General features: G+C 44.0%; 1 protein-coding gene across 2 annotated transcripts in view; it reads right to left on the bottom strand.

The window, feature by feature from the left end:
- Positions 1-24,854, bottom strand: part of LOC118570222 (sine oculis binding protein homolog) — a 164,784-nt gene that overhangs the window by 49,362 nt on the left and 90,568 nt on the right. Inside the window, exon 5 of one of the 2 annotated variants that reach the window (XM_036168576.1) lies at positions 17,353-17,448. The exons of the other annotated variant lie outside the window; for it this stretch is intronic. Within the exon in view, the coding sequence (XP_036024469.1) occupies positions 17,353-17,448 (96 nt within the window). The remainder of the gene's footprint in view (positions 1-17,352; positions 17,449-24,854) is intronic. 2 annotated transcript variants of the gene reach the window in all.

Here is a 24,854-nt window from a genome sequence, read left to right as displayed (position 1 = left end):
AAATGAATATGTCCTTGCTTCTCTTTAATAAGTTAAGTGGAACTACTCAAAAGCAATTAAGTCAGTAGTGAAATTCATTAAATTTTAGGTAATTATTGGTATAAAATCCTGTAATAAAATCCAAGACTCTGCATAGTTCTATTTCCAAGGGAAGTATGATGATCCTCTCATGGTAATTCTATGAGGCAGAGAAGCAGTGTGGAGAAAACTGTATCTTAGGCTCACTAACATTCTGTACGAAAATCCTGACTGGGGTGGTGTGTGTGGACACACTGCCTGCCCTCCTAGGCCAGCCAGAGAAAGTGTGCCGCTGCATCCTAGGAATATAGTAACATTTCCAGAATCACTTTTTTTCCACTTAAAAGCTCAATGTGAATAGTTGTAGAACATGAAAGAATACTTTTTTCTCTTTTGAGCTCTCTGTGTGGCCAAGGATGACACTACGAAGGATACAGGCAGTGAGTGCCAACACACCTGCTTTGTGTAGTGCTGAAGGCTGAATCCAAGGCTTTCTGTGTCCTAGGCAAGAGACCTACCAACTGAGCCACATTCTCAGCCTGAAATGCTGATTTTAAAACATAATGCTCTGAATATTACATTTGACATGCTCTTCCAACATAAAAATGGACACGGAGTTGTATACAACACAACACATAGACAATTCTTTACAGATCTCGCTCTCATGGGAAACAAATCTGGATTGTTAGGGTGGGGGAAGGGATAAAGTGTGCCTTAGCTTAAGGATGGGGCCGTTGTCCCTTGAACCCATGAACCTAGCAACTCAACAATGTGTGGAAAAGAAAGTCTTAGTCAGCCACTGCAGCCTCATTGCAGACACTTCCAGTAATCCCATAGAACTGGGAGAGACTGTGGAGTCTTAGCACATTGTGGAGAATGGCCAATAGGGAGCCACACCAAGCATGGCTTGTTGATTCATTCATATGTTAGGTGTTTCTTGAGTATCTACTCAAAGCTCTTAGTAAAAGGCCTTTGTACATACAAATAGTTATATATATATATATATATACATATATATACACACACATATATATCATTTGTATGTGCATCGTTTGATCATGCAAGGTAACTTATCTTGTAACACTCGGGAAGAAGGACTGAGGATGTAGTGTAACAGGTAGAGTGCTCACCTAGCATACAGAACACCCCTGGGTCTGATGCCTAGCAACAAATAAACAAAAGCAAGGCAACAAAGGCGTGGTAGGGCACACATGGATCCCATCACTCCACAGGGTTCAGAATCTTAAGTTCAAGGTTACATAGTGAGTTTGAGACTAGCCTGGGATGCATGAGACTTTATCATAAAACAACCATCTTGTAGCCATTTAAGATGATCTTGTGCCCTGCACATAGTAGGCTCCCAACTGATGGAATGGTGGAACAAACCTGTGACAGAGATTCTGGGGACAGCATGAGGGTCGAGCACGTGCACAGAGTCGAATTAAGGAAAACAGTGAAGGTAGAGATGCCAATGTTTTGGCCAGGACACACTAAAGATATGGTGATGGTGGCAGCCAACAGTGAAGAAGGAGATTCCTAAACGCAGGCTTAGCTCCAATCACCAGCAACCATAATAGTCCCAGCACCACCTTTCTGCAAAAAAAAAAAACCCTGAAATGTAAACCCATGAATTTGAGTCATTTTTGTTTGAATGGTAGATTCAGCCACAGTTTGAAAAAGAAATCTGAATTTCAGGTGTTTTCATTGTTTGCTGGGGCTCATGCTTCCACGAGGTGCAAACCAGCCTGCCAGGCACAGAGCAATAGGACCCGATGGTTCCTGGAGAAGCCAGTCACATCTTGGAACTCATGAGATGCACCACACGGCTACCCTGATTAGACTAGACTGGACTCTCACTGTCCCCTCCTTGTAGGAGAAGAAAAGGGCACTTTACATGTCGTCTAATTCCTGCTGGGGTAGAAAAACAAAGCGTTCAAAACCCTGACAGTTTTAGAAAGCATAACAAAGCTAAAATCATATCAGACTAAGTCCATGACTAGGAGCAGAAAGAGAAAAGGCGACTCTTGCTTCCTGTGTACCAACCACTTCTGCTCTTACAGGCACCTACTGTCCTGTAGCTCATCTTAATCCTGAACATGACCTTGGCCGTCTGAATGTGAGCAGCTCAACTATTTGAAAGAGGAGTCCTGGGCAGGTGTGGCAGCCCATGCCTATAACCCCAGCACTTAGGGTGGGGGTGGGTTAGAAGTTCAAGGCCAGTCTGGGCTACCTGAGAGCCTATATCAAAAAAATGAAACAAGAACTAAAGAGGGAGGGGCCTAATCAAGGGGGCTATTTGTCACCCCTGAGCTCAGACAAGCTCACTCTGTGACATTTCCCTCACATTAGTTTAGATTTTTGATTCACTCTTTATATATATATATATATATATATATATATATATATATATATATATTCCAGACTGACCAAAGGAAAACAGATTCCCAGCCAATTACGAAATGCCTAACTCATGTGTTAGAAACTTATCAACAAAAGAGGAGGAGGAGACCAAAAACTCAGTGATTTTTGTTCACTTTCAAGAGGGAAGTAGGATTTTAAATGGTTATAATTAGATACTGTATGAATGTGGTAACATAAGAAATTTGATTTGGGGGAATTGACCTAACAAATCTTTTCTGGTGAGTTCATTTTTTTTTTCTCAAAAAAAAAAAAAAATCATGTTATGTTAGTGCAATGCCCTATGACGGTCAACCCAGTAAATTCAACACGATGTTTTTAGTGGATGAAGACTTCGTAATTTTTTAGGACTTTATTATTGGCTGGATATCATTCCTTCAGCTGGAGTCCTGTGTACAGTTTAAGATGTAAAGAACCCATAAACATGCAAGCCAAGCTGTGTCTCCTGAGTCTTTTGCCCTTTTAAAATTACGTTATTTGTAGAGAAGATGTGCACATGCCACAGCAGATATGGAGATCAGAAAACAGTATGGAGGAGTTGATACCCTCCTACCAACAAGTGTCCCAGGGACCTCGTGCAGGACAGTGGCTTGGCAGCAGGTGCCTTTACCGGCCAACCCATCTTGATATCCACTGCATGCCATTGTTTTTTCTTGCCATCTTTAAGGACAAATGTTGAAGGATTTGTGGATTTTATTCATTATTTCCTTCTATCTCTCAAAAGTTGACTATAAAAGAGGAATGTTCCTTTTACTGAACACTCATTATATGCAAACACTTGGTATTTATTACCTTATCTAACTTTTACAGTAACCCTAACTGGCATGTACAGTTAGCATTCCTTTGACAAGTATAAAAATGGATCCTCCCAACACTCCAAAGCCAAGAACTCCACAGCCAAAGCGAAGTCTAGACACCAGGGTATGTATGCTAGAAGCCTGTATGCAGTTTCCAGAGGGTAGGGATGGCTGCATCCTTGCAGCTGAAGAGTCCCTCTTTAGTCATTCAAGATTGGGGGCCTTTCCCTAGCTTGTTCTTGTTTAAATCACAATGGCTCCAGAATCACCCTAGATCACAAGTATTTCTAAACCAGTTTCCTCCTTTGGCTTTGATCATATTTTCCCCCACTGGACACAACTAGTGACTTAATTAAGACTGCTGCTCAAAAGTTTAGATTTATGAGGCAATTGGCCTGAGAAAGACCTCCGCAGCTCTCCATGCTAAGGTGGTCAGAAGAACTTGACGGTCGAGGCCTTGGACCATCAATTGCAGTGTCTCATTATCACTTCCCACCCATGAGAAGTCTTTGTCTTCACCACAGCCTGGACTGTCCTGCCTGCCTTCTAGAAGTTTCCCAGTTCCTCTTCCAATCTGGGAAAGCATTCTTCCATAAGAGTAATTCCTGGCTTAGACATCTAATACAGGTCCCTACAGCCTAAAACACAAAACATAAAAACTGGCTGCTTTGCTCTCTGTCTTCTGAAAATGCCAAGGCAGTTCTGTTCTCGCTCACAGAATGACACCAGCCCAGTGTCCACCTGCTTCCCCCTCCCTGGTGCACTGTGCTCCCACTCACACCATCATTTTACATCTTCCCTTGTACAAAGGACACTCTTCCCCTACCCCCAATCCTCCAAGGAGCAGCTCAGGTTCCATTTCTCCTGAGAACCTACCTTTTCCTGATAAGACCAGCCCATCATTTCTTCCTCATTAGGTGACCCTTAACTTCATTTGTGTTCGTGTGTGTGTGTGTGTGTGTGTGTGTGTGTGTGTGTGTGTGTGTGTGTGTTTCTAGTGTCTAGTCCCCAGAGTGCCCTGAAAACTTACAACACGCTGGAATATATTGTTCATATAAGTACAGTTTAAATTTACAATTTGACCTATGCCTACTGCACTAGGTGTCCAATAAATACAAGTCATTGAAGAAAAAAAGTCTTCAAAATCTCTCTCTCCCTCTCCCACCTAGTCTTGTATTAATTCTATTTTGAGATGTGTCCATAACATTAAATATACAGATTTCTGAGGGCTTGAAATCTCTATAGACACCGAGTTGCATAACAGATCTATTTTCATGTAGTATGTACAAAAGAATAAATTAGAGACAGAAACTCTTCAGACAATATAAACCAGGGAGACTATCTCCCTGGAGAGAAGGTATTTTTGGTTTGAATTATCAGGACTGACTGCCTCCACTGATGCAGCTCAATTTTCAACTTGGCTGATTTGATGACAGTGAGACACTGTTTAAAAATCAAAATGCATTGAAGGCTAAGGAAAAAATGAAGATAAAAATTTCATTGCAACTTGATTTTTCCATGTTATTTATTTTTATGTACTCATATGTAAACATTGAATTAGTTGAGAAAAATGCTAGATAAATGTTTGAAATGAGTTAAATGCCATAAACTCATAAACACTTGAATAATGCCTTTGCTTGTTTTCAGTTTTCTTTATATTCAGAACCACATTTCTGCACAGATACATAAATCTGCCTACACATTTTATGTTTCATATATCTATGCTACCAATGTTGCTCATTTTCAAATTTTAAGCTACTTAGTAAATATACAAATATTTCTCTAATCCAAAAGTGGTATTTATCTCACTGGTAATGCCTGATACATTTTTCAAACTATGTTAGAATCAAATTTAGAGTTGAATTTTCCATTCAGAGGAACCCAAACCATGAGTAGAGGATACCAAGAACATCAGAGGCTTCTCAGTGAAGGGTCTTGTATAACTTTATCCACAACATAGTCTGGTACTAGTTGTCAATCAACATTCTGAGATGAAGGAAACACACACATGAGTACTTTGTCTCTTCTGCAGGCTGGGAACATCACTAAATAATGCAGGTAATGGTAATGGTGAGAGATATGGCCATCTTAATCTACAAAATGTACAAAATGACATTACCCACATCATTCTGATGCAATCTACAGCTTTTCCTACTAAAGAGATGGAGGAGGAGCATCTTCATGAAATATTGACAGATAAGCATTTTCCAGATAATTAAGACAAAAGTACTGTTTATTGTTTGAAAGCCAGCTTAGCCAGTTCAACATTTCGTTTGCAAGGGCCGCGCCGTGGTAAAGTGTACAGCAAGGACCTTGCTGGGTCGGGGTTATCAGAGGCCGCCCCGCCCCCTAACTCCACCTCAGCAGATACACAACTAACTTTTGGCAGACATTTCATTTTTCTCAGGACTAGAACCAGGGATGTGGGCTAGCGCAGGCACTCACTCACTCGACAAATAATTCCTGAGCGGCCGCGTCACAGCTCACGAGTCTCTATCACCAACGGGCTGTTAAGATGCCATTATTTTAATACCTCAAGGGAGAAAGCACTGCCAATTAAACAATGACAGGTCATCAAATGTAATATGTGACTTGGAATAAAAAAAAAAATAATAAGACAAGTACAGTTCCAGAGGTCAGGAGATAAAACAGACAACATGCCACACAGAGATCTCAGCCAGGGCGGCCCATGAGGAACGGAGAAAAATGTCCTCTGGGAAGTTCAAGCGGAAAGAGGGTCTGCCTGGAGGGCCTGGAAGGAGGCCTTCCATGAAACGTCCTCCATGCTTCAGACCGGAACAGCAGGACATGAAACAAACCAACCAACCCACAGCTAGGAGAAATACCAGATGCCAAACGCACTGGAGGACATTATCTCAATGGCTCTTGCTCTCCTGACTCTGCCTGTCTCCGCCCTTTCCCGTCCCTCTTCCTGGCTCCAATTGGCTCTCACCACCCCACATCCCTGCTTCAATTTCTTGCCTCCTTCCTTATTCACACACCATTTTTCTCAGCTCTAGTGTTTATATATTTTTCTCCTTCCCCACAACAGGCTCTCATTAGCTTTTTTCTTCTAAATAGAAACCAAGTTCACGACAAAATGTGATTGATTGAGTTCTGGTTGGTTATTTGTTATTTGTGTACTTTTATATTGATAAATGGGCATCCTGTTTGATTTCCTTATTTTACTTGCTATATGATCTATAGTTTCCTAGAAAATGTCAGAGGCAGCTTCTCACTGTTATTTTAGGTAATTGTTGAGTTCTAGCATTAAAAAAGATGGTAGCTAAAGCCTAAAATGGTCTTATGGGCTGGAGAAATGGCTCCAGGGTGAAGGGCACACACACTCTTGCAGAGGACCCAAGTGTTGGTTCTCACCCATGTCAGGTGGCTCACAACTGTTGGAATTTCTAGCCACTTCCCCATGACCGCGCATGCTCTAGCAAGACTCTTAGTCATTCTGGGGCCTTAAGTAATCTGTGCTCTGCATGGTCACATAATTTGCGTGCAGCGTGATCATGTAATCTATGAGCATGTGTGGCAAAGCTACATAAGCCCATATGTGCATGTGTGTGTGTGGGGGATCCATAAAAGCAGGTCCCAGACCCCTTCCGCTCTCTCCTTGCAGGACCATTTCCATAGGCTGAAGCACATCCTCTCTGCTCCCCTTCCCCTAATAAACCCTTATAGTGGGTCTTGTGTCTCATGGCTTTTCTTGCATTGCAAACAGCGCTGCTTAATAAATAATAACAACTGCCAGTAACTCCAGATCTAGGGGATCCAACAACCTGTTCTGGACCCTAAGGGCATCTTCACTTACCTGCACATACTCATATATGGATACATATAAAATTTAATAAAAATTTTTACCTTAGTGATAAAAAATTATAAAAAATCTCCAAAAGGAAACTTAGAAGTTGCATATATTCTATGATTCTCAGATTTTCAAAATTTATGTCAAATTAAAATATTTCTTCTATAGTTTACAGCTGTTCTGTTAATGCCCCAAGTCTACAGAATTAAAAAAAAATATCTGATTTGGCTCTGTTTCCCCACTTTATGATGCACTGAGAATTCTCAAACTTCGACCTCTCTGGCTGAATAAACTGTTATTTGTCACACAGATATTCTTCTCGGCTTCAGGGGCGACGTAAGACCTGTCACTACAGAGGGGCTATGAAGACTTGACTCCTGCATCCCACAATTACAGGTTGAGCTCCTCTGGCACTGGTCTGGAAAATGATATAAAACCCTGTGGAGGCAGAAGTACATGCTGGCCTGAACTCAGGATGGGGTGTGTGGTCAGAGGGAAGTTGGTCAAAACCAGCTCGGTCCACTGGAAACTTTCCTCCTCCCCACCAGCCAGAGAGTGACATCTCTGTAATTTAATTTCCTTGTCTACAAAGTTGAAACAGTATCACCTTAACAAAGTTAAGGTCGAAATGTAAATCTAGACCTGGTACCACACTGTTCACTGGAGCGACCCACACAGGGTTTCTTGTCTTCTTACTGTGGCCAGAGGCACAGTATTGCTAACACAGGCATTTCTCTGCACACGTCACATTTTTTTTTACTATTATTTTCTGGATTAAACTAATTATTTTGTTTTGAGACAGGATTTCACTTTATAGCTCATGCTGGCCTTGAACTTTTAACACTCCCCTGCCTGGACTCCCAGCATGCTAGGATTACAGGTGTGCTCCACCACACCCAACTACTTGCATTCTAAGATTAACACCTTCGCTATTAAATGCTTAGGCGGGTTCAAGAGGTCTAGGATTATGTAGATAATATTTCTTGAGAGTAATATATATTTTAAGTGTATGCTAAGAATTAGTTACATGGTGTACTTTGCACCCACCTTTTTCTATGGCTTCCAAATGCATATGCATATGAAAAATTCAGATTTGCTTGAAAATTTGGGCAAGGAGGAATCTAAGATGGGGTTCAAAGCAAGCAATGTCAGACTAAGCCCAATCATAACAACACAAGTAAGTGCCAAGTGTTTGCCAAAGACCTTTCTAAGCAACTTAGAGAAATTCATTCTCTTACTCCTCAACTGGCCTTAGTGGATAGCTGTTACTGTTCTCATTTTAGGGGAGGACACAGAAGCAGAGATTCCATAATGTGTCCAAAGTCACACAGCCTATGGGTACAGGGGTAAAGATTCCTAAATCTGGCAACAGTTCATTCACCAAACTAACTTTTAGGATCTTCCTAGAACAGGACTCAAACACTGTAGTCCTTCACCAACCGGCAACACTGACCACCAGTCAACAGGCATTTCTAGTTCCTTGGGCACAAACAGACAAATGAATGGCTGTGTGGATTCCCCAGAGTTCCTGTACTTCCGTTCAAACACTACACTTGGAAGCTCAGTAGGATGGTGCACATCTGTAACCCCAGCTCCTAGAAAGTCGAGGCTGGAGGATGGCAAGTTGAAGGCTAATCTAGCTATGACTAAGAACCTGGTCTCTAAACCAAAACAACAACAGGACACCATGTTTGTTTTTTTAAGATATTCTATAGATCAGGTGGGAAGAGGCTCGTGGAGAGGGGAACACTTCTAACATCTGCCCCAAGGCTTTCTTTAAACCTGGGGTCCTTCCAGTTCTGCTTTATTAGAAACAAGGCTCCTACCGCGTGCAGGCACGCTAAGTATTTCCTATACCTGATCTGCTTTGGTTTCCAGGTTGACCTATGAAGTGCGGGTGCTCTCTTGTCCTCGTGGCCCTGGGACGGGAACTTCGCTTGTGTCACAGAGCTGGCAGAGCAGGGACAGACTCCTGCTCCCACCTGCCAAACCACAGCGTCACCCTTCGAGAGCACATGGCCTCACTCTGCCTCGCTGGCTCTGAGAACGTCTGCATGTACTGTGTGAGAAGCCAGCGTGAAAACCCAACCAGGCCACCTCATACCTCCCCATGCAGCTGAAACTAGAAAGGCCGAGATTTCTCCAAGCCTTGGAAGAGGAGAGTCCGCTGGCAACTGAGGCCTCGGAGCAAATCACCACCACTCAGGTAGCCGCAGAGGAATGTGCTGACGAAACAGGAAACCTGGTATGGCAGCCATCCCTTCGGTATGGGTAGAATCAAGATGGTCTTGCCAAAGAGCATGAACAGCCCACCTTGTCAGAGCCATATCTTGCTTAGTTTAAGACCATTGCTTTCACTTCCAGAAGGGCTTTAATTGTCTGAAAGCCATCCCAGAATCCTATGGGAACACAGGAGTAGTTCAAGAGTAGAGGGATCAGGAAGATGGGTAGAAAGACGGTCGGATAGGCCAGTTCTCTCGAGACAAATCAGTCAGTCCCTGCGGTTTCCCGGGCCATTCTACCCTTTGGGGCTATTGAAGTTCCTCTTGGAGGAAACTGATACACAGCATGCTACACGTGTTCATGGCCTAGGACGATTCATGTGCCTCAGTAGTTCAGGTGTGCCACATGAACCCATTGTTAGTGCTTGTGTAGCTCAGCTGCAACTTCAAAGCAACAATCTTCACGTTTGAATTGAGTGGGGTCACCCGTACGGCTTTGGTTAGAACAACAGCATTGGGGGAAAGGACTTCGGTCACTTGTAACTATTTTGAAGAGCTGATTACATTCCAAATGAAATGTGGCGGCTGCTAGCACATTTTAAGGGTTTTTATTGTGTGTCCATGACACAACGGTTCTAGCATGGCATGACAAATCCAAGTACATGATGGCCATCCAGAATCTCCCTTCATTGCTATGACGGGGCTGGCGGGTGCCCTGGGTTCAAAAAAAGTTAATCTTCTTTTAAAATAAATGAATGTAGAAGTAGAGGCAAGAGGGCAAAGAGTCAAGCCATTCCCGGAACTGGGGTATGTACACTTCATCTTTAGGGCTTTGGAAATGTGGCCTGATTGTCCAAGCCGTACAAGGTTATACTGGGCAAGGAGGAACAAAGCGCACAAGCGAGGGTCATCTGCCTTATGTGACTAGCTCCAATTCCCCTCTTAATTAGCATCAACACAGGACTCCCAACCAGGGGAGGTGCACACCAAAACCTTCACCAAAAACAAACAAACAAACAAAACCTCACCACAGAACACACACTTCATAATCCTCTGGGGGAATGACCAGCTCATGACAGGCTAGGAATCTAAACAGAATTCTGCATGGAAGAAATAGATATGGCTAAGGAACACCCCAGAAGTCCCTGCCCGTCATCCTTAGCAATTAGGGGAGCACAAATGAAGACAGTTTTGAGATTTCGTCTCAGCCCAGAGAGAATGGTTAAGATTAACAAAACAATTGACAACATACCCTGGCCTGGTTGCAGACAAAGAGAAAAACACTCATTCACTGTTTACGGGAATGCAAATGGGTGCAGCCGCTCTGGAAATCAGTATGGACAATCCACAGGACAAAATTAAAACTATAGATAAACCTGCCAGATGACCCGGCTATTCCACCCCTTCACACATGCCCAGAGGACTCATCATCCTGCTACACAGATACCTGCTCGGCCACATTCACTGCTGCCCTAGTCACAATAGCGAGGAAACGGAAACAGCCTCAATGTCCTGACAGATGAATGGACAATGGAAAGGCAATGCACATACCCAGTGGAATACAACTCAGCTGTAAAGAAAAATGAAATCATGAAATTTGCAGGTAAATAGATAGGCCTAGAAGTGGTTATACTGAATGAGGTAAGGCAGACACAGAAAGACAAACATTATGTGTTCTCCCTCATCTGCGGATCCCAGCTCCAAATCCTCAGATGTAAATATAAAACATAGAGTAACCACAGAGACCAGGGACCACAGGCAGTGTTGGGGGCAGACTAGCAGGATACGGGTAATACAAAGTGGGAAATGGAAGGGGGGGGGTCCAACTGAGAAGGAGGGAGGGAAGTCAGTATTGAAGAAGGAGGGATGAGGGACAAATATTAGTGTTATTTGATAAAGCCTCAAGGAATCAGGCCTGGTGGTGGTGGCGCATGCCTTTAAACACAGCACTCAGGAGGCAGAGCCAGGCGGATCTCTGTGAGTTCGAGGCCAGCCTGGTCTCCAGAGTGAGATCCAGGACAAGCACCAAAACTACACAGAGAAACCCTGTCTCGAAAAAAAAAACCAAAAACCAACCAAACAAACAAACAAACAGAAAAAAAAAAGCCTCAGGGAATCATATTAGTTTATATTTACTTAAAATTATGCTCAATGCAAACAAGTGTATATACAAACTCACACGCACACACATGCAGACACACATCCATCCATGCACATGTGTGCATGCACTCCCACGCCCACCCCTACCCCAGATCCCCCACACACTCAAGGAAGTTAAGCCTCTTGGGCTGACAATTCCCTCTACAAGAACTACAGAGTAACAAAACTGCTGTACCAGGCACAAGAAGCTCCCTTCTGAAGAGTTGGTCAGGCTAGTCCAGGTGACCCCCAAACCACACGGACTGTCAGCGTAGCTCTAGGCTGCCTCTTAGGGCTTGAGGGTGAGCCCCTATTGCTGAAAACATGGCATACTTAGTGAACAGGACTTGGATGATTTGAGATAGATCTGACCTGAAAGTCCTTTCCTGTGGTCAAGCATCCATGTTTCCGGGAAAACACCATGCAAGCTGTAAGGGAGGGAGGTAAAAGTCCTACCCAGCTGCAACACCTATGAATCACAACAGTGACCAGCATGTCAAGATATCTGTGAAGGTACAATAAACTGAACTCACGTGTTGGCCGTAACCAGGAGCTGTCTAACTGGGCTTAAACCCCACTCAACAGGAGGGAAACCGTGCCTAGTACTATAATCCTAAGCCAATTTCTCTGGGCTAGTGAGGCCACGGACCTTAGAAAAGAATCCACTCCCTCCACTCGGTAGATCAGCAGAATGTCTTACTGCATTCTATATCTTATCCTTCTACACAGGCCAGTGAGCTGCCACCCCTCAGCAGAGAAGCCTCTCTTTGCAGCAGATGGAGACCGCCATAGCAAACCACACCAGGACACACGGCAAAGATCAGTGGACTGTGAAGAAGAGTCCAGGCCCAACCTATGCATCGACATCACAGCTCCTGCATCCGGGCCTCAGGGATCATTGAGGAAGACGAGGTAGCAGGGTTGTAGGAGCCAGAATACCAAGAAATTCACCGTGAAACAGTCTCCCCTAGATGTGGCTGCATCGACAAGATGGGGGCAACGGTTATAGCAACGTTTTAACGTAAAACGATGTTTTAATGTGGAAGTTTTCACAGTGCCCCATCCCTAGACAAAGAGCCACAGGAAGCCAATGACTGCCACGATGAGGAGAGTTAGCCTCTCTCAGGGATGCGTCCCTTATTGGTTGTCCAGTGCAGAGTGACAGTAGCCAGCCCTGAAACCACATGCACACAACCAACAAACATAGACACAGTGTGTGTGTGTGTGTGTGTGTGTGCGTGCGTGTGTGCGTGTATAACAATAATAATCAAAGCAAAGGAGACTATCAGTTTGAGGGGAAGCATGAGAGAGGTTGGAGGGGTTACCTGAGGAGGGCGAAAGGAGGAATGGGAGGGGGAAAGCATAATCATCATCATCATCATCATCATCATCATCATCATCATCATCTATCAAGAGCAAGATTAGCCTCTAGCTGATGAGTGTTTGCACTGGGGAAATGCACACGGGGTACATGGTAACTCCTATCATCTTGAACATTAGAAACTTTCCATAGTAATTTTTAATCTATGGAAACACTAGGAATTCTTATGAAGTAGAATCCACAGGATTGGTCATGGATGAGGACTCTTCACAGACCTGCCCATCTGCCTTCTCCTTAGTCTTCAGGTTCTCCATACTTGGCCAACTGAGATGCTACACAGGCCACAGGGGACATGGCCTGCACTCTCCTCCCATCCAGCCTTCCTGCTCCTCACTACTACCCCTTCCCTCCCACACCAGTTCCTATAACCAACAGCCACCTGTGGCAAGGCCTAGAACAAGAGCGTCTTCCAGGGCATGGAAGACTGCATGCGACAAGCATTTCATTCTCTTTCACACACGGGAACTTTCCTAGTACTTTTCCAGGACAGGGATTATCACACAGTGGCAACAACCAAGATGATAAGAAGAATCCCAATTGCATAGCTAATCTGTACCGACAACAGGGACCTTCAATACACCATTGTGTCGTCTTTGTAATCTCCCCTGAGGCTTTATAGATGAAGACTGTAAATTCAGAGAGGCCCAAGAGATAAAAACCTGAGTCCACTGTGATGTCTTATGTGTTTTATGCCTTTGGATCTATGGGGCAAACTTGACTGTTTTACCCAAGAACCCAAATACTTAATGGCTACCATGCTGGGTATGCCTGGCTCTATTGAACAGTGCGTTTACTCCTTCTGGGCAGGAACGTTATCTTTTTCCCATTCTATGTCTCTCTCTGCTCATGTAGTACAACACATAGAGATACCTGTGAGCCGAACGCTGCGCTGACACCGGAATTTCTGAAGCTGGAGAATGACGTGCCCACATCTTCTAACCCACCTACCTGCCTCCAAAAGGAACTGAGGTATAGCAATCAGCTCTCCTCCCCATCATCTCTGTTTATGAGGCCACCACACTAAAATAGTTCTCATCTTCTCCCTCCCCTGGCATTGTAAGTGACCAGAAAGAATTCTTTCCCATGCTATTTTTACTTTGCCTCCCAGCTGTGGGCTCCCTCCTTCTCCTTCTCCACAGCCCTCACCCTTCCAGCTGGAGGTAGCCATAGAGATCCAGACTCTGGGTGATGATTCTGGAAGCTGAAGCCGGGTTGGACAAGCTTATTTTCCCCTGCACTTCCTTCTCAGGGCTTCCTACACTCGCTCGCTTTCTAACCTGTAATCCCAGCCCTGGGGAGGCCAAGAATCCCAGAGGCTCACCGGTCTGTTGCCTGGCCTAAACAAGCACACACACACACACACACACACACACACACACACACACACACACACACACAAATTGGGATGTCAATTCCGTTGTCTTCATTTCCTTCTCCAAGCCTTTCAACAACTCCTAGTTGTTGGCCTTTCCCTTCCCAGGCCCAATTTTACATTCTATTTCTACAAGATTTTCACCCAGCCAGTTCTTGGGAAGTAACAATAAAACTGGCTAATGAGAAAATATGAACTCAAAATATCCTTAAGGATTTCGTCTCTCCTTGGCTCCTACAGTCCACCCACTGAACGGGGATTTCATTAGGGGAGACGAGAAACCTTGCAGTCCCGAGCTCATTTCTCCAGGAGAAACTTAATGACTGCCAATGGAGTTGGAACTTGGTGTAAGTGCCGGTTGCCATGGCTAGCTCTAACTGTCCTCCCGCCCCAGTTCGTGAACACTGTGTTGCTGTGGTGTCAAGATGACACCAATCACCCACACTATCTTATACTGAAAGTTGTCTTCTTTGGTCATGGCTTGATTATGTAGGAAAGCCCCCCTCTTACACACACACACACACACACACACACACACACACACACACACACACACACACCTCTCTATGAAGAAGAGCAAGGTGGCCACACTGAACTGTGGCCCATCACGTAGGACTTGTTTATGTAATTATTGGTCTTTATGACCTTGTACTTTCTAAATTAATTTAAACACCACTATGTTACCACCAAAGAAAGAACCTTGGCCACCAAGCTAATTATCTAGTCATGTGTACAGTACATTGGTGTGAAGGCACACATCACAATTTGAGATTTAAATGGAAATATCAATACCCTACAGGAACTCTACTTTTGCACAGCAGAATCTACTACAGCCAATGCTTTCTTTGTTGGTGCCTTCTGATTACACACACTTGTGTATTCCAGGCATTGATTTTACTTTGCTTTGTTTGTTTGTTTGTTTGTTTGTTTGTAAGTTATTCAATATTTCTGCCTCTTCCAAGAAGCATGGGCTAGGGGAGGGGTACAGAGACATTCAACCATCAATAATAGAGAGTCAATGTCCTGTCTACCTGGCCTCAACCCTCTTCTGTCAGTTCCTGGGGCCCATGGGACAAGTCTTCCAGCTGTGTGCTTCTGATCATCTGAGAACTCCAAAGACCCCTGTGCCCCGAGGACTTTCCTCCCTCTCCCAACCGGCTGCTGCTGGGGCTGCAGTTAGCCATGGAAGAAGAGGCCAGAACCACCCTTAAGCTAAAAAGGCACTTTGGAGTAGAGTTTGCAACCCTCTCTGCCAGATTCCCTAAAAATCTCCTCAGAACTGTAGTAAGAAAACTCCAAGGACCTCCCATTTCTCTCTTAAGAATGAACAATTCTTTTGCAAAGAAGCATAACCTTTCAGGCGTTCACAACAGCAAACACATTGCTTTTCTTGCAGCTGTGTGTGTGTGTGTGTGTGTGTGTGTGTGTGTGTGTGTGTGTGTGTGTGTCTATTTTTAAATTTCTCCTTCGAGACATAAGCTTACTTGTGTCTGCTTCTTTTTAATCACAGGAAAGTATACCGAACAAAACAAAGCATTTCTGACAGCGACTGCATTACGATGAAGATTGTACCAAGCCTCTCAAAACTACTGCCAACACAGTCCTGCTGCAAGCGTTCATTTACTCTAAAGGTATCTGGAGACAACATTCACAGTAAAAAAAAAAATTTCTCCAGTATACACTCAAGCATATTTACTTTTCCAATACATAGTGGGGAGTTAAGTATGGTATATAGGTCTTCACAATCCTTGTAAAACGGAGTAAGCCACCTCTGAAAGCATTCTGATACCAAAACACGATAAATGCCACCACTACCCCATCTCAGGCGTGGGTAACTGCAGTTACCAAGAAAGCATTAAAAAACCAAGTGCAAAGGGCTTCCTGCAGAATAGGTAATGCTGTAGCAGACCAGGGCGTTTAAGAGCCCTCAAATAAAGTATCAGGTGAGTTAAATTTTCATGTGAACAGTTGCATTTATGAGCAGCAAGTCTGCCTGCAGGTTGGTTGGTCAAGGACACTGCACACACAGGCTGAGTGGAGCTGCTGTGGTGGTGCGGGCTGAGCTGCATGGAGGAGGTTCTCGCTGTCAGCATGCAGCTGCCGCCCCTGCAATGGGGAGGCCTGCATGTCTTCTCCTGCGCTCTGGCCACTTTGTTTCTAATGAACAGTTGGTATCCAAGCCAAATCCAAAGGCTGTTGTTACACGTGGGAATTCCTAAGGCAGAGACCTGGCAAAGCTCTCCTCTATTTGGCTAAAAATCCAAACAGGAATTAAACTACCTCAAAATGTAACAGCCGAGCATCTTCATTTTCCTTCCCTGCTTTCATTTAGCTGGAGCAAATGTTTTTGCTTTAATGCCATCGAAAAGAAAAGAACATTGAGGGGCAACAGGCTAGATCCTTCATAAAGCTTCATTTTCTAAAATAGTGTTTGATTCTCTAAATAAATGACAATTCATTCTCTGTTTACTTTAGGTAAACAGAAAATGCATTGCCGAGCACTCGTTTTCAAAAGCTAATCAAGAATGTTAGGTCCCAACAGATTCATTTAATAGAAATATAATAGGCATTCATGCTTGCTTTTCATCTTGTCTCACTATAAATGCTAAACTGAACAGCAAATTAACCTTCCGTTGGAACCGAGTTTCATCACAGCTGATGTCCCCTCTCTCCCGACAGTAAACATCCCCCACCCTGTCACTACTGACTCCTGCAGGGGAGAGACTGTGGAGGTTGGCAAGGTAGTGGAGGAATACTAGAATCTTAAAGGGAATGCTGTGTGTCAAACGGACTCTTCCCTAGTCAACCCAGCAACTGTTGTCTGCTACAATAGCGCATATTTGGGGCGTAGGAGGAAGGGTGGGGTGGGGTGGGGTTTTCTCCAAGCTCCATGTATCAAAGTTATATTTTTAACTTTACTAGCCATTCTCCAAGTGACTGCTTATAAACTACAATACAAAACAAGCTAATAAAGACAGGGCCATTCAAGCTCTAAAATCAGATATAAAAGATTTGCAAACAACTTGAGATCTTATAATTAATATGCAGTGATATCAGAATTAGCACTTAGAACTCTACACAGAAAAATATAATATTTCATAAATTATGTAATCAAGAACAAACCCTCGCAAGAACTGTTTTCACTGTGCTAAAGTAACATTCTAGACTTGTCGTAAGTATGTTATTCTTACAAGTAGTTCGCAGTTATTCTTGAAGGCAAGCCTTGGAGTTTCCTTAGCATAGTGCTGCTGGGGGAAAGTTTCAGCACGTCCATCTTCATCTCTAGCCTGAAGGGAAATATAATGGCCTATTTAGGGACTTACAAATAATGGAAGAAAAAAAAGCTAAAAGCATAACAGCTTAGATCATTAAACAAACGGGAATCCAGAAATAACAACATTATTAAGAAGTTTGTTTAAATACGCAGTATGCCTTTCAGATATCAAAATTTGAGTTCTGTTTTTCTTTATATTGTTTAGTTTGAACAAGCAAATTCGTTGTGGTGTCATAGTTCAAACGACACGAAGCAAACCAAAATCAACTAATTTTGTTGGCAATCACCACCACTTGAGTGTTGCAGTGACATGGTGACAGGATTCTTTGCACAATCAGGATAGTGTGACATACATACGTGTTTAAACGTTTCGGCATGCTTAAGCAATCTCTAGATAATGCACTTTTAAGAAATTCTAATAGCAAGGCCATAAGAAAAGCAATTTGCATAGTTATATTTTGAACTGCAATACTATTAGAGATAAATTGCTTCCCCTCGATTTTTAAATAAAGATCCTAAAGGATCAATGATCTCATAAGAACAATAATACTTCAATCAAATGCAGTAAAAAAAATAGATTTAATTCAGAAGCTGCATTAAAAGCCACTGGTTATTTTGATCTACGCTGTCAATTAAGAAAGCTGCCATTTCAACAGAGGCATTAGCATTAGTATCCATCAGCAACACCGATTGTGGTCTCTCTTCCTAATCGCCATTGGTTTCTGGTTAGGAGCTGGTGTGAGGGAGAGGTGGGTGAAAGGGGTGTGTCCGTAGCACACTCATTAATCCATTCATCCGTGACACTTGGACTCTGCAGCCCTCATCTTCCCTTAGCCCTAACTCCTCTCTCTCTCTCTCTCTCTCTCTCTCTCTCTCTCTCTCTCTCTCTCTCTCTCCCTCTCCCTCTCTCTCTCCTAGCCTCCTAAAATCCACAGCTGAGCTTGCCTCCCTCACATATGGCTTGCATATAATTATGCATATCCCATTTTGCACTGCATTAAAATGATGAGCTCCTGGCTCCCCGCCAGCTGATTTTTAAAGGCCCCAATGAGGTAGGAAAAAGGAGGAAAACACAGGGAGAGCCGTGCAGGAAGCAGCAGGTAGCTCTGTCTGCCATCTCTTTAGATAAAATGTATGTCTGGCACCAAGGGAACAGCTGAGAACTACCTGTTGTGATATATGGGGTGGGGTGGGCGTGAGCAGGGTTGGTGATGCAGCAGTGACAATGCTTACGTACTATTTCCCTGACAGAGCAGAATTTGACCTGACAAGTGTCTCTTGGAGCTCCCCAGCCACGCTGTAGACTGTCATTGAAGAAGGAATCCACACTCTGCACATTTGGAAACTGTATAGCTTATATTTCATCAAGGTTTCTGCTACTCATCATGAGGGTTCTAGGTGGGACCGGGAACGGAATGACAGGGTCGGGGCGGCTGGTTTATAACGTGTCTGTGTGGAAAGAGATTGCTCTGTTGGGGCTTCATTTTTAAGGTATCTTTTTTATGGCCATCTCTGTAATGGGTTGACTTTTCAATATGCCATTATTACCTCTACAACCAGGGTCAAATTAAAATGTGTCCTAGGGTAGGCTGACTGTGGCAGAAAAGAAGCCAGCACTGTGTCCTGTGGCTGAACAGTCAACTGAAGCCGATGGTGCTCCTCCCACCGCGTCAGAATGCTGCCTCTGCAGTGACGTCACAGTGCAGGCTAATGGAACTCAAAGGGAATCCATTTCAAACCCCAATAGATAGAGGCAGCCATGAGGACCCAGACCAGGGCAGCTGGAAGAAGGCTTTGAGATGCCTACGGGTGGCAACGATGTCAACTGCTTTATAGCAGAATTCTAAGCCACTGTGTGAGGAACAGACCTCTTAAGGGAAGGAACCACATTTGTTCCCAGTAATGCTGCCATGTCCAGTGACTCGCTTTTCACCAATGAAAAATAACACCTACCTGGATAATAACTGGACCCTATCATAAACAACTCAAGAAAACACCATCTCAAAATATGTCTTGCTTGGTGGTGGATTTATTATATTCCTGATGCACTGTGATACATATGCTCAGAAGCCCAATTTGCATATCGTTTACAAGGGCTACTATTTACATATGTATGTCTATATTCAATATATATGTATCTTGTGTATAAATATTCATAAGGTGGAATATGTTTATTATGCATGTACTATGTATACACATTCATACACACCAGATGCCTAGGGATATTTTCAACATAAGTGACAAAAATACATTCATTCCACTTACATGCAAGGTGCTCACAATACTTTTTATGTGTTCAGGGGACAAACATGCCCCATTATCTAAGATTTGACTGTGCTTTATAGGTTTCATATCAAGCCTTATTAGGGGGTTTTGTTAATTAGAGGACGGAGGACACTGGGAGATAAAGGGAAGCCAGATAAAGGGATCTCCATTGATCTGTTGTGTTTAACCCCCCCCCCCATAGCTCCCTCGGACACTCAGCCTGACTCCAGAATCCAAGAAATGCTATCCTCCAGGTCAACCGAGATGGCTTAGTGGACAAGGCATTTATGGCTAAGCCTGGGGACCTGATTCAATCCCTGGGACCCTTATGGTAGAAGGAGAGAGCTGACTCCCAGGTTGTCCTCTGACTTCCACGTGTGTACCACAGCAAGGCACCAGTACATGTGTATGCACACATACAAATAAATAAATAAATGATATGAAAAAGAAACGAAATAATCCCATTGTCTAGCCATTTCCTGTGTTCCCACCTATGGCACAGAGTGGACAGCACACAAAGTCCAAGGACTCTAGAGCCACCACCCTCGCATCTGTGTGCATGTGCACCCTGACACACACCTCTCACCAAAGCAACTCACTTGCATGATGAAGTTTTAAAATGAAAGTTTAAATCACTCCTAAGTGGAATTAAGTGCATTCAACTAGGCAGTAGCCCTCTACCCTGGTTGCATGTTAGAACCATCTTGGGTAGGTTGTTTCCTGTCTGTTTGCTAACATAGCATTTCCTGATTCTTCTCCTTTTCCACAATTCTAATTAAACTGGTCCAGCGTAGGGCCCAGAGTGTAGTTCTTTGTGAATTCATTAAAAAAAAATAGAATAAAAACCAAAACAATAAAAATCTCTCAGATGGCAGCAATGTACAAGCAGAGCTAAGAACCTCTGGGCTAAGGAGGGCATCCACCAGCATAAAAAGGACACTGAGGTACCGTGCAAGGCTCAGTAGATGTGGCCCTGGAGATGGGTCTTACTCTAAAGGGTGAGAGGTCAGGGGACCAGCTGCCATGATGGCAAAATTTCATGTTTGTCCAGGTTTGCCTCTTGGTTTCTAGTGAACAAAGAGACCTAGAGAGCCTTTCACTTCCTGGTAAATTCCTTCTTCTCCCTCTCCAACCAAGACCAGTACCTACACTTTACTTTCTCTTAACTTGACTTCCATCTCCCCAACAAGGGTACAGTTTTGTAGAGGGCAAGGCAGGGTTGAATCTCCCATCACTATCTTTAACCATTGTCTATTAAACACTCCTCAAAAATGCACTTTCTCACCATTCCCTGGCATCTTGGTGGCAATGTCAGGTAGACTCCATGCAGTTCTACTAATCTTACAGGTAGATATATTTGAAGACATCTTAGAATCTCATATATTGGTGCCTGTGCCTTATTCTACATCTGTTCTATTTGGGTACCAGATAATGACAATGGTGAGATACAGACAGGGGGAGCCAACTACCCCTGCAGATGAGCATGTGGACACTGAAATTATTCCAAAACAGCAGGTAACAACACAGAGCAGACAGACTTGCATACAGTTTTATTACTGTTCTTAAATTCTCTACGAACAATACCCAGCAATTGTCTGTCAGGAGTAGACCACCCCACTGGTGGCTCTTGGCACCCACTGGGGCCGGGAGGACAGTGTGAATGTCTGACTTTGTTCTGGAGTGACAAGTTCTGAAATGAAGGAATGTCATCGAGAGACACTGGATGATGGGCTAACTCACTCCATGTGTCTTATTCCCAACAGTTTTCCTCTGACTAATGTGCTAGATATTTGTGCTACTAAAGGGAAACATAAGTGGGTAGCATGTGGCTGTCACGCCAAAGGTCCATTTTGGACCTACTGCTCTAAGAAAGCTTCACATTTTAATATAAAAGAAACAAAAGTAAAAAGTCTTCACGAAAACTATAAGGTTTCTACGTAGGGTTGTGCTTTAAAAAGATTTGTTTTGATTTTTAATTCTTTATGTGTGTGTGTGTGCACATTCTCACAGCGAGGGCAGGTGCCTGCAGAGTCCAGAGGTCTCAGATGTCCCTGAAGCTGGAGTTAGAAGCAGCTGTGAGTGCCCCCCATCACACACTCACACCTGGAATTGGAAGCAGCTGTGAGCTCCGCATCCTCCCCCACTCCCCATGCACATACAAGATGCTGGAAATAAAACTCTGGTCGTCTGCAAGAGCGTGTGTTCTCCTAACTGCTGAGCTGCCTCCCAGCCCTGTTTCTGTTTTCTGAAATAAGGTTTTGCTATGTAGCTCATGCTGGCTTCAAACTCAAGATCCTCCTGCGTCAGCTTTTCGAGTGCTGGGATTACAGGTATGTGCCACCATGTTTGGCCTCACACATCTGTTTTCATGTCGCATTATTTAAATAAACACTAGATGCTGTAACTCTGGTTAATGGCATGACTCTAGACTCCAAAACCTTCTGCCTTAAAGTACTCTCCGTTCACTTCTCTATGAATCACGACTTGTTTTATTTTGAATTTCTTCTGTAACAAATTTTACTTCTTCAAAGAACTCACTTCTTTCTTTGGGAAAAAGTCTTGGTGCAATGTTCACACTGAAGCAAAATCAGCATTTCTTTCCTCTGGATAGTGCCTTTAGAAAATATGGAACATCCTAGAAACAACTCCTTGGACCTACCTCCAACAAGAGGGATGTTTCTGCCTTGATGGACAGGTTGTTAATGTCATTATCATAAGTAGAAAGACGATGAAGCTTTGGAATTACACCTCCCCATGATGAATGAGAGCTTATACTTCAGTGTCAATGTGCTGTCATTTATTTTGGAAACAAGAAAAGGTTTTGCCTGGAGTCAGAACTAGGGGGCAGAGAATGTGGTGGAGGTTCCAGATTCTTCCAGTGCTACAGCAGATGCGGCTGTGTCAGCCTACGCATGTGGTGTTGGTACCAGACTTGGGAACATCAAAAATAGTACATCTCAAAGTTGTGGGAGTAGGTTTAGAGATGAGGCATTTCATTATAGAGACATAAGGGGAATGTCAGCTTTCTATTTTATAACTAATGTTTTGAACCAGAAGCAATAAAACTTTTTCAAATTCATAGTAAGTGAATAAGAACTCCATTTGGGAAAATTTTGTTTCCCTTTCTGATACCGTGTGCAAATATATCAAGGGCACTCAGAGGAACTGGCAGCTGCTACAGACTGCCTTCTATAGGACGATAAATGGCTTTATGAACAAAAGGTCAGCCAGCGCCTCTGTCCTGCAGGGGCAGACCCCCAGAGCTCTGCCCTGCCCTGCTGCCCTTGCTGGAATGGCGGGGGGTGGGGGTGTCTCTGGAGTGGCTCCCTGCCCTCCCCTGAGTTATAGCTCAGCTGCTCTTATCTCAGTGGGACAGTCCTCCAGGATAAGTCCCCAGATCCCTCAACTGTTTCTTGTCCTTTACCTTTATTTTCATGGGTAAAAATAGAAATCCATCTCTCCTTTCCACTTCTGGAAAATTCTTACACATCATTGAGCCTTCTCAACTGCATTGCCTTATGTTAGTCGCCTGGGAACTCTTCTTCTGAGTCCTAACCTGGGTCCCGGAAGCACATGATTCAGTGGGGCCCCTGTGTGTTCAAACTGCATTCCGTTTGGCTGCAAATCTCCAGGGCATAGTCTAGCACCCGGCATATTACAGGAACTCTGTACCTGGTGGATGGAGTGAATGAACTAATTCCTACCCATCAACCACAGTACTGGACACTCAGCTTTGCACTCCAGTCCTGATCCCCCGGAGCTCCCGCCTTGCCTGAGTTCCACGTGCCTCATGTCTATATCTCTCCCCCTATTCCATGTGCTTCTGCCTAATGCCTATCCCTTCTCCTCAGCAAGCTCTCAGCTCCACAGCAGGCCTTGTACCTGATTTGGATGGTAACAAGCAACATTTCTGCCCCACTTCTCTCTCTACTCCCCCTAGACCAAACCTCTGTTCCTTTCTGATAATGTCTCACCCATAAGCCCATTCCTAAAGCAGACTAGCCCACTAGGTACCTTCTTCCTTGGGTCCCAGAGCGTACCGCTTCCTGGTGTGCACCTTTTCCTGTGTCCCACGCCAGTCTGGGGTGCCTCCTTTGCACTCATCTTGCTTATGACTCATGTCTTCTCTCGCTTATAAACTAATCCTTTCTAATCCTTCGAGGGCAGAGACTGCATATTAAATATGAAGCCCTGGCCATGCTTAGATAACATATACCCTGTGTACTGGCTAGTTTTATGTCAACTTGACACAAAGTAAAGTCATCAGAGGGGAGGGACCCTCAATTGAGAAAATGCTTCCATAAAATTGGGCAGTATGCAAGCCTGTAAGCCATTTTCTTGATTAATGATGGGGAGGACTCAGCCCTTTGTGGGTGGTGCCACCCCTAGGCTCAGGGTTTTGAGTTCTATAAGAAGAAAGCAAGCCAGGTAAGACATGAGGAACAAACACTCCTCCATGGCCTCTGCACCAGCTCCTGCCTCCAGGTTCCTGCCCTGTTTGAGTTCCTGCCCTGACTTCTACGATTAACAGTGATGTGGAAGTATAAGCCAAATAATCCCTTTCCTCCCAAATTGCTTTGGTTAGGATGTTTCATTTTCCCAGTAGCGACGCTGACTAGGACACCTGTAAATACAGTTCAGATGCGGTCATTAACCCCTGCTTGTGCTGAAAGCAATGTTCCGAAATACTTTGTTTTTCCTATTCCCATTGCCTTTCATACAAATAGTGGTCTGTGCAGTCTGAGTTGTGTGTCTGCATACAGCTCTGACAGAGAGCTCTCTGGTGGACAGAGCTCTCCTACCTGGCATCAGGCTCTCTGCATTGGACAGTACCCAGCCATCCCTGAACATCAGTCTCCAGACCCAGGAACCTACTGCTAATCTTTGTGCGGGAGAGCTCCTCTATCATCCACTGGTGACGACAGTCTGTGGGGGTCCTGTGATGGAGCTGTTTTACTTTGTTCTCTTAACAAAATGTATTTAAACTCCCATTTAGCTTCCGTGTTGACGGAAGGAAAAGCTGTTTCCCAGCATATCTCCTCCTAACTCTCCAGGCTCCTCTGTGGGCAGCAGGCTGGCTCCCCCCATGGCTCTCCAGGCTCCCTGGCAGCTTGCACACCTCTGATGGATGAGAGGTCTTATTGGCTGCAGTGA

Source organism: Onychomys torridus, chromosome 19, assembly GCF_903995425.1.
Source record: "Onychomys torridus chromosome 19, mOncTor1.1, whole genome shotgun sequence".
NCBI lineage: Eukaryota > Metazoa > Chordata > Mammalia > Rodentia > Cricetidae > Onychomys > Onychomys torridus.
Note: the sequence above shows the minus strand (reverse complement) of the source record. Positions and strands in the feature narration are given on the sequence as shown.